Source organism: Pleuronectes platessa, chromosome 16, assembly GCF_947347685.1.
Source record: "Pleuronectes platessa chromosome 16, fPlePla1.1, whole genome shotgun sequence".
NCBI lineage: Eukaryota > Metazoa > Chordata > Actinopteri > Pleuronectiformes > Pleuronectidae > Pleuronectes > Pleuronectes platessa.
Genome location: NC_070641.1, coordinates 4,425,855 through 4,440,422, shown reverse-complemented (window position 1 = coordinate 4,440,422; position 14,568 = coordinate 4,425,855). Strand labels below are relative to the sequence as shown.

The 14,568-nt window shown below is 40.4% G+C and overlaps 1 protein-coding gene across 1 annotated transcript in view; it reads left to right on the top strand.

The window, feature by feature from the left end:
- The window catches only part of LOC128458632 (carbonic anhydrase-related protein 10), a 100,475-nt gene extending 86,351 nt beyond the window's left edge, over window positions 1-14,124 (top strand). The window contains exons 5-9 of the mRNA XM_053443529.1: window positions 1,632-1,727; window positions 1,828-1,900; window positions 6,339-6,493; window positions 10,787-10,961; window positions 14,102-14,124. Coding sequence (XP_053299504.1) covers window positions 1,632-1,727; window positions 1,828-1,900; window positions 6,339-6,493; window positions 10,787-10,961; window positions 14,102-14,124 — 522 coding nt within the window. The remainder of the gene's footprint in view (window positions 1-1,631; window positions 1,728-1,827; window positions 1,901-6,338; window positions 6,494-10,786; window positions 10,962-14,101) is intronic.
- The last annotated feature ends 444 nt before the right edge of the window (window positions 14,125-14,568 follow it).

The following is a 14,568-nucleotide window of genomic DNA, read 5'->3' as shown; positions in this document are numbered from 1 at the left end:
GGAAGGTATATTTATGATTGCATGAGCAGATTTGAGTTTTATGTGTGTGTTTTTCTTTTATTGAGCTCGGCGCTGGTTAACAGGAAAATTTAAGTTTCTCTGATGGAAATACAAGGACTACATGTTAAGCTATTATGCCTGTAAATGGATTTATACCACTATGATGAACCGTACATTTTTTACCACAATATAAAACTAAGAAATATACAACTGAAGCTTGAAGCTCAAAGAAATAAGAAGCACTCTAATAAGACAGTGCACTTAGTGCATTAAAACCAACATGAAAAAAACACCGAACGCATTGAAAGGGCCAGTTACTTTTCTGAGCTTATTCAGGACACTCAAATTAATTAGACTCTAGAAAGCCTGATACCACAGAAAGGCTACAGTGCACTTATCAGCAAACCCTGTGGAGAGACTGAGGGTCACTTTACCCACATAGCTGGTATCCATAGTGACTTGTATTGTATCATTGTATGAGCTGTATTGCTAATAACTAAGAAGCAGATGGTATTTTAAAGAATAGTGCTATCCTGAGAAGGAATAGTATTTTTAAGAAGTTGACCCATTTTAAAGAAGTGGACCCACAAGCCACTGTCCACTGGGCCAGACAATAAATAACCCATTTTCCTGAATACAAATTCTGAAAAATGTTATCTTTTAAATCCATTTTTCCCTTCGGGGTTTTTTGTTGGTCCTGCAAATCTTGTAATTTTCAGGGAACAAGAATCGAGGATATCTACTGTCCCTGTTGCAGTTTGTAGTACAGACAGCAGTATCAACACAAACCTCAAAGGAACACAAGAGATCGAGTATATAATGTGTATGCAATATAAAATAAGTATAATTACATAGAAATGTAAAAGCAGGGCTTCAATAAATTTAAAACAATGGCAGCTCAGACAAATGGATTTCTGTAGCTGTGTGTCCAGAATATATCTGCAGCCAAATGGGAGCAGATTATATATACAGAAAAGGGGATGGTGGGTTTCATCCAGAAGAGCACAAGCCTTTTTCAGGGTCCTGTCCTCGTACAGCCGAGCATCCAGGGTTGTGCCTGAAATGTCCTGTGTTTGAGGTGACCCGGACAACGAAGAATGTGAGGACAGATTCATCAAGATAGGTTGAAAACATTTTCACAAGAGTATTGTCCACACCCACCTGAGGTATTTATTCTACCTAACAAACTCGACAGCCTGACTGCTTATCACTATTAGATTGCTGATGGTGGAGTTTTTCCTTCAATCATTCAATATTTCGTTCGTCTTATTGAGGAAGGATGACTTCTGAAGAATTCTGCTACTTAGGAGTGACAATCAGGGTCACTGGGAAAATGAATGAAATAATGATATGGATTTGCATAATGAAATGCTGGGTGACTTGTGGTTACTATGTTTAAATCATACTGGTTTCAATAATATAATCTTTCCAAGGACAAGGAACCCCTATGGAGGTGAAGAAGCAGAAGATATCTGCCAACTATCTTGGTGGAGTGCATGTAAATTGGTCCGATGTGATAGAGAGTCTCACTTCTTTTATCTTTTACAATTGAAAATATTTGTCCATCGATCAGTACTAAGAGTTGCTCTATTTAAATTGTGATGCTCAGTGTCATTGTGTCTTTCTTTCAGGTCCAGCTGATTCATTATAACCAAGATCTGTACGCCAACTACACTGAGGCATCTAAGAGCCCTCATGGCATCGCCGTGGTCTCCATATTCATTAAGGTCAGCATGTCCTGCCAGTCGTACAGTGGAATGGCATGTGTGTGTGTTGAACAGTGATTTGTGATGAAAAATGTATCCTCTTCCCTCTGTCATATCCCAGCTCTCTGAAAACAACAACGCCTTCCTCAACCGAATGCTCAATAGAGACACAATCACCAGAATCAACTACAAACGTAAGATGCACACAACACACACACACACACACACACACACACACACACACACACACACACACACACTGTCATTCTGTTGTATTATTCGGCTAATTCTGTGTGTGTGGCTGCACTTCACAGGAATACATACTTCATGATAACAAGTTTCTTTTACTCTCAATATGTAATTTTCCTCTTTTGCTGTGTTCCAGACAACGCAAAAGTCGGATACACGGGCTTGAAATTTTCCGAGTTCTGACTTCCAAGCGTTCCAGTGCACGCTGCATATGGCACGACGTCAAATGTAGACAAACATGGCTGACTGTGAGAAGCAGATGTTTATTTGGCTAGTGATGAGTCAATTTAACTGGGACCAGTGCAGCCTCCTTGCATACATAAACAAAGCAGAGGAGGGAAATTAATAAAAAGTCTGACATCCAAGTTGTCTGGAACGCGGCATTAAAAGGTCCACTGTGTAGGATTTACGAGAATCTATCAGCATCATTGGAAAACAATATCCAGAATTATTTTTTTGGGGGGGATTATCACAAACAACAATAATCCAAACAGAGAATCGCTGTATTTTTTTAACCTTAGAATAAGCCCTTCCGATTTCTCTTTTAGAGACCTTGCATGTTTCTACAGGAGCTTGGAGCAGACAAACCATACATGGGCTCTAGGGAGGGTTAGCAGAAGGTCAAAGTAGGTTCTCTGATATGCTTGGAAGGGGAGGGTGAGGTGAGGGGTATTTTGTTGGCTGTGATTTGGAACTTCACTGCTCGATGCAAAGTATTTTGTGACTCAAATATTTTACTGTAAATACAAAAAAACACCTCCATTATGAGTTATGATTATCCATATGAGCACAACAGCAGATGAAAAGAGCCAAATCAGCAGATTTATAAAGATCAGTCCTAAGTGTGATGACTAGAAAATATCAGAGGAGCAGAGTCACTTGTTGACCTGCAGAGTAATGCGCCTCAGTGCAGTGGCGCTGCTAATTAGGAGAAGTGCCCTTTTTCTCACCTTAGCCCCTTCCCCCCCCAAAATGTCTTTGCACGTTCCTGCTGTGAGTTGTGCGCGACTTTTTTGATCATCACTGTTATGACGGCAGCTCAAATCCTGGAGCAGCTCTGTGAGTCAGAGAGGCTGAGTGTAGTGGTTATACAGTATTTTACAGTGTGACCAGGATTTCTATGAATCCATTGAAACCAAAACATGTGAATTGCCAAGGACCTCACAGTACGACACGTATCACAATGCATGGGTCACGATTTGATACATCACAATATGTTGCAATACAATACAGATTGTGAGTCATACCATTATTTTACCATTCCTATTTTTGCATAGAGGATGTGAAAAGTACAACTTGTTGTGTATCACCTTGATAGTCTAATAAAAATATCATATGAAAATAGTAGTGGCACCATTCAGTGAACACACTGAACTGAAATGCACTTGCCATTAACATTGTACGAAAATAAACTGCATATTGTCCTATTTAAGGGAATAATTCCCTGCTGGGAGGATGGCTTTCTAACAAAACTTTATTGATTTATTTATTTATTAGAAAGGCCTGAAAGAAATAGTAAACAGATAGTAAGGGAAGGACTACCATCGATAATCAGCTGTATGGATATTTTTGCACAGCTCTACCAAGCATGTTACAGAACTCTTCAAAGGCTCATCACACTTCGTTACTTTCATTAACTTAAAATAAATACTACTTCATATTTTCTCTCACATCCTTGGTGGGGACTGTGGGGACGTAACACTGCTCCACTCTCTGTGGCTGTTTCTGAAACTGAGTGCCGTGCTTTTCATGATGTGTAGCTCTGCTAATGTTGATAGATTTGTCATATGGCATTGTAGTTATGATGCTGATTAATTTATGATACTGATTAATTTATGCTATTTAATGCAAATATGTTCCAACCTAGTTTCTCCGAGGCTGAGTGGCCTGATCTGAACAGCTGCTGAAATAAGTTTGAACCAATTGTGTTAGCTGTGCTCACCTAGGTTTTGAAGGGAATTTGTGGAAAGCACAAGTCAATTTCTTTCTTTCTTTCTTTTCTTTTTTTGTTACCCTGATTTTGCTCTTTTTGGGGAAAGACCAGACACAGTGTTGCCACAAAGCAACAAATGCAGGTTGCTTAGTGGCTCTTACATTCGTGCTTCAATAGTTTTATCATATATGATTGTTTTAATATGTAACAGCTAATCGAACACCAGGGGTATTGCAAAGCTAATAAATATGAAAGATGTCGATGTTGTAAAAAAGGCTTAATCCGCACTTCTACATTTTTGTTTGATATAGACTTTTAGTAATTTGCTCAAACTGAGAAATTTAGAAGCGCTGCCGGATCCATTTTATTTTGAAAACTCTTGGGCAGTTAAACGGGGATGTTTAGAAACCCACAGCCCCTGGCTGATCGTGTTTAATGCTGAAGGCTTTGTCACTTTTTTGGAAGTCTTTGCAAACTTCTGTTGTGCAGTTACATTCTGCACTCTACAATGTGACAAGTTTATATGTGGAACTGAAAAGCTATTATTTAAGGAATCTGCGACAATACCGGTCTCCAAGAGGACACGCATTCCTTCCTATTTACACCGGCATGTTCATGCCCTGTTCATGCCAGTGGTCATGTGATATGCGTTTGTTAGTATGGACAGGGATTAAAACTGATACAGAGCAAAAACGCTCCTGTGGACAGAGATCATTTTAGGTTGAAAACCCTTTGCATGTAGTATGAATGTAGTCCAGACACATCATCTGAGAGCAGTCTTACAGACGGGTGTCTCACAGAGTTGAGGCGGACCAGTGTGTGACAGTAGTTCTTTAACTCAGCTGTTTAAAGGATAGATGGAGAGAAATGGGTGATTTACACTGTAGCTTATCATCTTGTTATATCATATGTATATATATATATATATATATATATATATATATATATATATATATTTGACAGCTAGTGTTGACGGTGAACATATTATGATATGTGAGAACAGCTCTGCTGCCTGAGCGTCTGACAGCAGTGAGAGTGCGGGGTCTTGGCTCGTGTCTTGTGTCTTGAAGTTGTAGCATTTATTTACTGACAAATAGACCCTGTTGAGATGTTCACATTTGTCTGTCAAGATCCAATCATAACTGGTAGCTCTAAGTTCAGGTGTGAACGAACCAAAGGCCAGATTTCAGAGGAAATCACTCAGACCATATTCTGAGGCCACATTTGTTTATTTGTATGAACGCAAATGTGTCCTGTGCCACATCGATGGACTGAGCTGACGTCCTCTTTCCTGCTACAGTTTCATAATGAACACAAAGTAGTTTTACACTTCTCAGTACACATTGATTTATTTGTGGCCACCGCCATAATATTAACACTGATGGCCGCATATTGATTTTCAAATTTCTTTTAACGTTTTCAAATGAGTCAAATCTTCCCTTTTAGCTGTAGAGCTGCCTGAAGCACATTGATTCACTCAGCCACTCCTGTCCCTGTCCCTGAAATAACACAAAGTTGGAACTTATTTTAAAAAGCACACAGCTTTAGTGTGCTAAAGTATTCTGTACGATTTTTGCTTTAAAATAGTGTTAAATAGAGCAAAAAAAGATATTGTTATAACATCTGTAACCTCTGAAAAAGTAATCTTTCCCTGAGAATATATATACCTCTGATCCTGGGTTGGTGTCTTAAATATCAATAAGATATAATGTGGAGGTTCTTTAAAATATTTTTGCCACAGGACCTTAATTTGTTACATGTTGTCTTGGATTCTCTTATTTTGAAAGGAGACTGGGGTCACATTACAAGAGCAGTAAAACCTCCAGGCCAAAAAAAATGCCCCTGGTCTAAACTGCACATACTCGCTAGTTCACAGCTATACTGCACACTCTTAAATCTCTGCTCCAGTCTCTACACACACATATACACACAAACACACGCAGCATCTTATTTTTTTCCCTGAGAAAGAAAGTGCCAGTGACTTATATTAATCATCTGGAGATGTACACTTTAACCTTGAAGGTTTTAGCCTGTGGGAAACATATTTTTTGACCACAAATGGGAGGTGAGTCCCATAATGTCAATGTGTGAACAGTCCTGATTAAGACAAGTACACACACACACAGGCACGCACGCACAAACACACACAGGCACGCACACACACACACACACACACACACACACACACACACACACTCTCTCTCTGTATCTTCACTTACATTTTTATGTTTTTTCTCAGACAGGCAATTTCTTTTAATAGGTCCAAACATCATAAATTTATACTTGGACGCAATGTTTTCCATTACACACACAAACACACACACACAGAATTAATTTCCTCTTTTTTAAGAGCATTCTTGTTAATGAGTGTGAACATAAAAGACATTCGTACAATGCACTGCATCATCAACACTCACCTCCTCTCTCTCTCTCGTCCTCTCTCTCTTCAGATGATGCGTTCTTATTGATGGGCCTGAACATAGCGGACCTCTACCCTGACACCACACGCTACATCACTTACGAGGGCTCCATCACCATCCCTCCCTGCTATGAGACATCCACATGGATACTGATCAACAAGCCCGTCTACGTGACCCAGATGCAGGTATGTGAGGGCAGGATATCTGAATGTGAATGGAAAAATAACAGAAATTCTGGGGGCTGGGCGAGAAATTGCTGCAATTTATGAATTGCTTGCCGGCGCTGGGAATTTTGAATTGCAAATTATGACCTCATAACCTTTAAGTGAAATCCTCTGCATTTTCACGAGTGATTTTAGATAAAAGTGGCTGTGTGGTTGCACCAGTAATGTACTAGAATGCAGTGAATATACATGGAGCACAGGAAATGATCCAAATGCTCATTTACACTGCCTCTCAGTAGTCGGAAGGTCTACAAATAAGGGCTCTGGTCCCTTGTTTGACTCATACCCCTGTTCGACTGGGTCTGCCCTCGCTCTTCAACCCAGAGTGCAGCACACAAACAAGCTTTAAAACAAACATTTCCTGACCAAAGCATCTCACACAGAGGCACAAACACTAACAGTAAGACCAAGCTGCAGGTGAGATTTAGCGGTACTTATTTAGCTAATCGACTAACTGAATTGTTTGTTTATTTTTTATTCAATTGTGCTTCAATACGTTTGGTCTAATAATTAGGTCAGGATGACTAAATATGGTGATTAAACAAGCTTTTTATATTAAGGGGACTGATACCCTATTTATGAGTGTGTGTAAAATGGTGTAGATCCAAATAGAAAACCAGATCTACGCGACAGTCAACTCTCCCTTATCGCCAACATCGCTGCAACAACCCAATTGTGTAGATACATGCTTCTCAGTCAGAAGGTGGCACAGGTTCTGGTCCAGGCCCTGGTCATCTCATGCCTAGACTATTGCAACTCCCTCCTGGCTGGTCTACCTGATAGTGCCATCCGACCTCTGCAGCTTATCCAGGATGCAGCAGCTCGACTGGTCTTCAAACTACCGAAGTTCTCTAACACAGTCCGCTCCTCCAATTACTTCACTGGCTGCCTGTATCTGCTTCAGAGCACTAGTTGAATGCGAAACGTTCTGCGAACAGATCGGGTCCGGTCTTCATCCAGGTCATTGGTTAAACCATACACCCCAGCCCTTCCACTGTGCTCTGCATTGGCCAATCAGCTTGCTGCTCCTTCACTGCCAGGGACAGCTAGCCACGACCGAATCACGCCTGTTTGCTGTCCTGGCTCCAAATGGTGAAACAAACTCCCTAATGACATCAGGACAGAAGAAAGTCTACACATATTCAGCTGCAGACTAAAGACACATCTCTTCCGACTACACCTTGGTTAAGAAGATGATGTCCAATCACCATCGTCTACTCTGGTGTTCATATTAAAATATATAAAGTTTAGTTGCACTTACAGTGCCTTGCATAAGTATTCACCCCCCTTGGACTTTTTCCCATTATGTACTGTTACTAACTGGAATTCAAATAGACTTAAATGAACTTTTTCCCGTTTGATCAACAAAACATGCATAGTACTTTGGAGGTGCAAAATAAATTTTATTGTGACACAAACAATAATGAGAACAAAAAAGTTGACATCTGTTGGGTGCATAAGTATTCACCCCCCTGTGTCAATACTTGGTAGAACCCCCTTTCGCTGCAATTACAGCTGCAAGTCTTTTGGGGTATGTCTCTACCAGCTTTGAACATCTAGAGATGGAAAGGTTTGTCCATTCTTCTTGGCAAAAAAGATGAAGCTCAGTCAGATTGGATGGAGACCGTCTGTGAACCGCAATCTTCAAGTATTGCCATAGATTCTCTATTGGATTGAGGTCTGGGCTTTGACTGGGCCATTTTAAGACATTAACATTCTTTAATCCAAACCATTCCTTTGTAGCTCTGGCTGTATGTTTAGGGTCATTGTCCTGCTGGAAGATGAACCTCCGCCCCAGTCTCAAGTCTTTTGCAGACTGCATCAGATTTTCTTCAAGGATTTCCCTGTATTTGGCTCCATCCATCTTTCCCTCTATTCTGACCAGTTTCCCTGTACCTGCTGAAGAGAAGCATCCCCACAGCATGATGCTACCACCACCATGTTTCACTGTTGGGATGGTGTGCTCAGGGTGATGGGCAGTGTTGGGTTTTCGCCACACATAGCGTTTTGCATTGAGGCCAAAAAGTTCAATTTTGGTCTCATCTGACCAGAGCACCTTCTTCCACATGTTTGCTTTGTCTCCCACATGGCTTCTGGAAAACTCCAAACGGGATTTTTATGGATCCCTTTCAACAATGGCTTTCTTCTTGCCACTCTTCCATAAAGGCCAGATTTGTGGAGTAGACGACTAATAGTTGTCCTGTGGACAGATTCTCCCACCTCAGCTGTGGATCTCTGCAACTCCTCCAGAGTAACCATGGGCCTCCTGGTTGCTTCTCTGATTAATTTTCTCCGTGTCCGACTCTTCAGTTTGGGTGGACGGCCTCCTCTTGGTAGGTTTGCGGTTGTGCCATATTCTTTCCATTTTCTTATGATGGATTTTATGGTGCTCAGAGAGATGTTCAAAGCTCTGGATATTTTTTTATAACCTAACCCTGCTTCATATTTCTCCACAACTTTATCCCTGACCTGTTTGGTGAGCTCCTTGGTCTTCATGATGCTGTTTGTTCAGTAATGATCTCCAACAAACTCTGAGTCCGTCACAGAACAGGTGTATTTATACTGAGATTAAATTGCAGACAGGTGGACCCTATTTACTAATTATGTGACTTGCAAATGTGACTTGTGAATGCAATTGGTCGCACCAGATCTTTGTTAGGGGTTTCACAGTAAAGGGGGTGAATACATATGCACTCAACACTTTTCAGATTTTTATTTGTAAATAATTGTGAAATCCATGTAATATTTCCCCCCACTTCCAAATGATGCACTATTTTGTGTTGGTCCATTACATAAACTCACGATGAAATAAATTTTAATCTGTGGTTATACCATGACAAAAAGTCCAAAGGGGGTGAATACTTATGCAAGGCACTGTATATATTGCACTTACATGTAGCACTTGTAGTTTGGCTTTTTTGAAGACTAAATGTAGTTACATGACTCTTGCTGTTATGGGTTTATACCCTCATTGTTGAATGTAATTATTGGGAGTCACTTTGGATAAAAGTGTCACCTAAATGATATAGAATGTGATGTAGTGTATTGAATATGTTTTCAGTCAGGGACTCTTAGGACTTGGGAGAAGGATTCTCTCTCTGAATGATACTCTAGTTTACTCCTGCTTTCACTCAAGGCCGGCGCATGCTTCTGCAACTGTGTCGGTGGCTTTTCACGCAGCTGTGTCGCAGGACTCTTTGTGATTCAAGCTTCCCCAAGCGTTGCGCCGCTTACAAAACAATTCCCCGCCAGAACACTAGGCGGAGTAATGTTTTTTGTCGAAGAAGACCTTAGAGACGCCTTCTTTCTTCTTCGTCTATTGTTTATTTACATAGGCACTGCGGCTCCTCGTAGCCTTTTTCTGGCGGACAAATCCGCCAGTCAGTGACGGGTTATTGTCGAGCCTGGTCCCGTCCGGACCGGACAGCGTTGTGTTCGTTGATTCGAGGTTCAGATGGGAAAGGCAATGATCTCTTTTCTGAGCATCCATGCTTTCATTATTTCAAATCTCAAGATGAACTTCCACCACACACTTTTCTCCGAATTGTATTTTGCAGTCAGATAGACACTCAGATTGATACCTGCTTTCTGTGGTCGTGCTCTGGGCCTGACCGTGTGTCTGAGTCAAAAAGATATACATCATTCCAAATAAAAGAATCAGTTGTAGCATTATTGATTATATAGATTATACAGCTAATATTTGTTCACAGGATATAGGTAAAATATAATCACAAGATACAGAGAAACATCGATATCTCAACATTATACAAGTGGTCATACTTTCGGATCTCTTCTGCCAAACGCTCTTCTATTTGGTCCATATTTCTTCCTCTAAATCTTTCGTTGTTTCCGCCGGTATTATATGGCATGAAACCGGAAATGCGACTCCGGAAAGGATGTAGTTAGCAGACCAATCACATCCCTTGCGGGCTGCGTAGGCTCGCGGAGCTTTGCCGTCTAGTTAGAAAAATTGGGCGACGCACGTAAAATAATCCAATTCTGATCATACAATAGAAAGCATTCTGTGCCTCACAGTTGTTCTGGAGCAGAGAGAACAGAAAGTTGCATACTCACACAAAGGGCTTGAATTCCATACTTATTGGGGCCAGCATGGAGTGATTAACTGCAGGTTAAGTTGTGGCACGGGGACTTCCTCTTCAATTAAACTAAACTTAGCTGAAATAAATTGTTGTTGTGATTTCAACTCAAAAAGTTGAACTCTGATAACACCATCTACCATCTTACCCTCCACAGATGCACTCCCTGCGCCTACTCAGCCAGAACGAGCCTTACAAGATCTTCATGAGTATGAGCGACAACACCCGGCCCACCCAGCCTCTGCTGCAGCGTTGCATCCGGACCAACATCAACTTCAGCAAGCAGGGCCGCGACTGCCCGAACAACCGCGCCCTCCGCCCGCAATACAGAGGTAATCTGGAGGAGGGAGAGAGAGACAGTTGCCATTACTTTTACTTGTGTTACTGGTTCATGTACTGTAGAGATTGTGCTAAATCTCTTCAGTCAATGAACTCCATTTACTCCCAGGAAAAATCACATTAAATCCAGTGACAAATAAATCTCTATTAGCACTTGTCGCTTCAATTTGTTTTAGCAAAGTTTTACAGTGAATATTATGCCACATTACGTTTACAATTTCATAGAGTTCATAGCACAGTAGAATGTGTTTTATTGTCTTTTGTGGACTTTTACACTGTTCACACAGAGGCTTACACTATACACTTGGAGCAAGTTGAAGGCTATAAACTGAAGCGTTTCCACGTGAGATAATGCTCACAGATGTCAACAAGGTATATAGATGTAATACACAGATAGTCTAAATGGGAGACTGCAGGGTGGACAAATTCTGCAATAAATAATGTCACTAACATACCTCTGATGAAAGCAGGAAATCTAGACTTGACTTTCATCCAGTTAGGTCTCTGCTGTTGTCCTTAGACTCATATCTTTAATGGGTTTTTGGCAGTCGCCACTGTGGTGTAAATATAATTACTTTATATGCCCTATGCATCTAAACAGCAGTATCTAATGAGAACAACAGTATTAGTAAAATACACAAGTAGTGAAATACACAGTATAAGTTTGTCCAGTAATGTTAATGTGTTATCTTTTTATGGTCTGAAACCAAAATAGGTTTATGTTAGTTGTAAAAATCTTTGAAATAATGGAGGATGAAACGGAGACAAAGATCTCCTTGGAGCAGGAGAAGGGTATGACACATACAAAAATATGTGTGTGTGTGTGTGTGTGTACAGTAGGAGTGGGAGTTTATTGTCTATTGGTGCAGATGTAAAAGCAGGAGTGCGTAGGCTAGCTGGTTGGCGTTCAAGAGAAGTCGAAACATCACACACGCAACAAACATGGATGTGTCGTGCAGAGAGTGTGTAGGTATATTTGTATCCTTCAGTAGGAAGACACTTGACAACCCCTCCTCAGCACTGTGAATAGCTTTGTTATTGATCTGCTCTCCACACCATCAAATAGTTTTGCGCCCTCTGGCTCACTTTGATAATAGCTTGTTACAAACCCAGAGCTGCAAAACAAATTTCTGTATTCAAGGTCAAAGAGTATCGAGAACACAGTGGCAACCAGCTGTCGGAAACCAATCGCTGGCATTGTAGGAAAAAGGAAGACAGCCTAATTGTGTTCAGTCGAAGAGAACAGAAATAGAAACAGAAATTCCATGTGGACCTAATTAACGCTGAAAAGACGTAAAGATGTTCATCACAGATTCTACCTGCATCATCGCATACATTGTGAAGTTACTCATTGTCATTTATAGTTACCCTTTCCGCCCATTGAGTCCGAAAGGGTGAATAATTGGAAATAGATGGAAGACATAAAGTAGGAAAAGAAAGTAAGATGGAAAACATAATCGAGTCAAATATGCATAATTTTGTATGTATGAAGTTCGGCGAATATTCAATTCAAATAGCAATATTTATCCTACTCCAATGATAACTTCACACCAACTACAATGCAGATAATAAATTACTATTAACTATTTACTACCAACTATTATTACCATGATTAAAATATTGTACATGGCTTCCAGCAAATACAACAAATAAATAGGAATATAAGCAGAGCGGCAGCATAACTAGATGCTTTCATATCTGATGGGAGACTAATGAGGGGATAATTTGTTTTTGTCTTCAAGGCTATTTGAGATGATTTTACAGATTCAAATTAACAGAAAACAAAGAGCTCTCGATTTATTGTGTTTATTGATTAACTTAAAACCAACAAGCCTAGTGTTTGAGTCACAGTCAGTTACAGTCAGACACAAACTTCATGAAATCATGCAAAGTATCAGGAGGAAAGAAAGAACATACATTTTACGGTTCATCAGTTAAATCCTCAGGTGTAGGTAAAGGCGGTGGTGAGAAGTCTGTCAACTCCGTTCCAGGGAATGTGAAGACATTCAGCGCATATATTGGCTACTGAAAAGACCAAACAACAGCTGCAACAAGCAACTTCACCACTGGATGTCACTAAATTCTACACACTGAACCTGTAATGCAATCACAAATAACATAGTTATGCTCAACATTTGTGTACACATTTTGCAGCGTAATAAAAAAAAAAAAAATGTTCATCCACAAAATAACTGTACACAAAAATAGTGTAGCCATGTGGTAAAGTTTCACATCTCTGAGATCTCAGTTGTAGGTGTGACTTTCTGTATCCTTAACTTAAAAGTACCTTGTGAATTTGTAACCACTATAAGATCAAAGTTTAAAAAAGGATGAGGTAGTTGTGATAAGATAGTAAAGTTATCCTAAATGTTTGAAATCAACCAGTCAGAGCTCATTCCCAGAGTACTCTGCCAAATGTAATATTCATAAATGTAACAAGCACTGCAAATTACAGGTGATGGTTTAACACAGATGCATTTGTCAACTGTTCGGACTCTTTAAGTAAAAGACTGTCTCTCTTTGTAAGTTTATCGTTAAAGGCCAAAGGAAGTGCAGTGTTGAATTCGGTGTGAGGCAGCACATCTTGGACTCATCAACGTATGTTATTGTGTCACGCGTGTTTGCAACAATGGCAATTATCCAGTTCACAGGGATGTGTATTAAGTGGAGCTTCACCACACCTTGAACAGCTCCTTGTACGGCAGCGCTGGTGCAGCGTTGGGGTTCTGTGGAGTTATGCAGCATCTCCTTACCTGCAGGTCACTTTGACTGTTTCAGAAAGGAAGCTGCAACCAGCCTCGCCAAAGGTCAAGCAAATAGCCCATTCCAAACAGGCATGTTTAGAATGGGCACTGGACTAGTAGTAGCAGTTAGTATACTAAGAAGACTGCATTCGATACGAATACAGGATTTCATCACTGCATAAAGTCAGGAAATATATAGGAAGAAAAATGGAACAGAGACGTAGTTTTATTTGTCTCCTAACTTTGAATCTCATTATCCAACATTTCGCGTCTCACTGTCTTTTCTTCACATTTCCTGAAACCTGCAGCACCTTTATTCTATATTATGTCACTTGGCTTATCCTTTCTCTGTACTAATCTCTTCTCTTTTCTTCTCTTCTCTTCACCAGTGAATCAGTGGCTCCTGAAATAGGAGATGAAGAGATGTCGAGCTGCAAAATCGCAGGAGGAGAGAAGGAATGCATTATTTTAATTTGTTTTTTTTCACACGGCAAATCAGACCTGAGCCGAACCCATGGTAGCTGAAGTGAGCCTGCTGCTTGAGCTAAGAGACAACTGACAGATAACTCAATCGCACATGAGCTCAACTGACCAAACTCAACAGTTTGCCGGCTTGGCCTCCAACACATCAACAACTTAAACACAGTTTGTGCAGGCCAGTAAAGAGAGGACACAGATCAGACCTTGAGTCCAAAGTGTGAAAAAGAGCATAAGACCTCTGATGTCTACACAGTACTTTGTTTTTACTTGTTGTGTATACTCACAAAGACTGAGATGTTAAGAATCAATCGTTTTATTTATCTGGTTTTCAGAAGAATGGATGTTATCTAAAGACTACAGTATGTGCTGTTTGGCT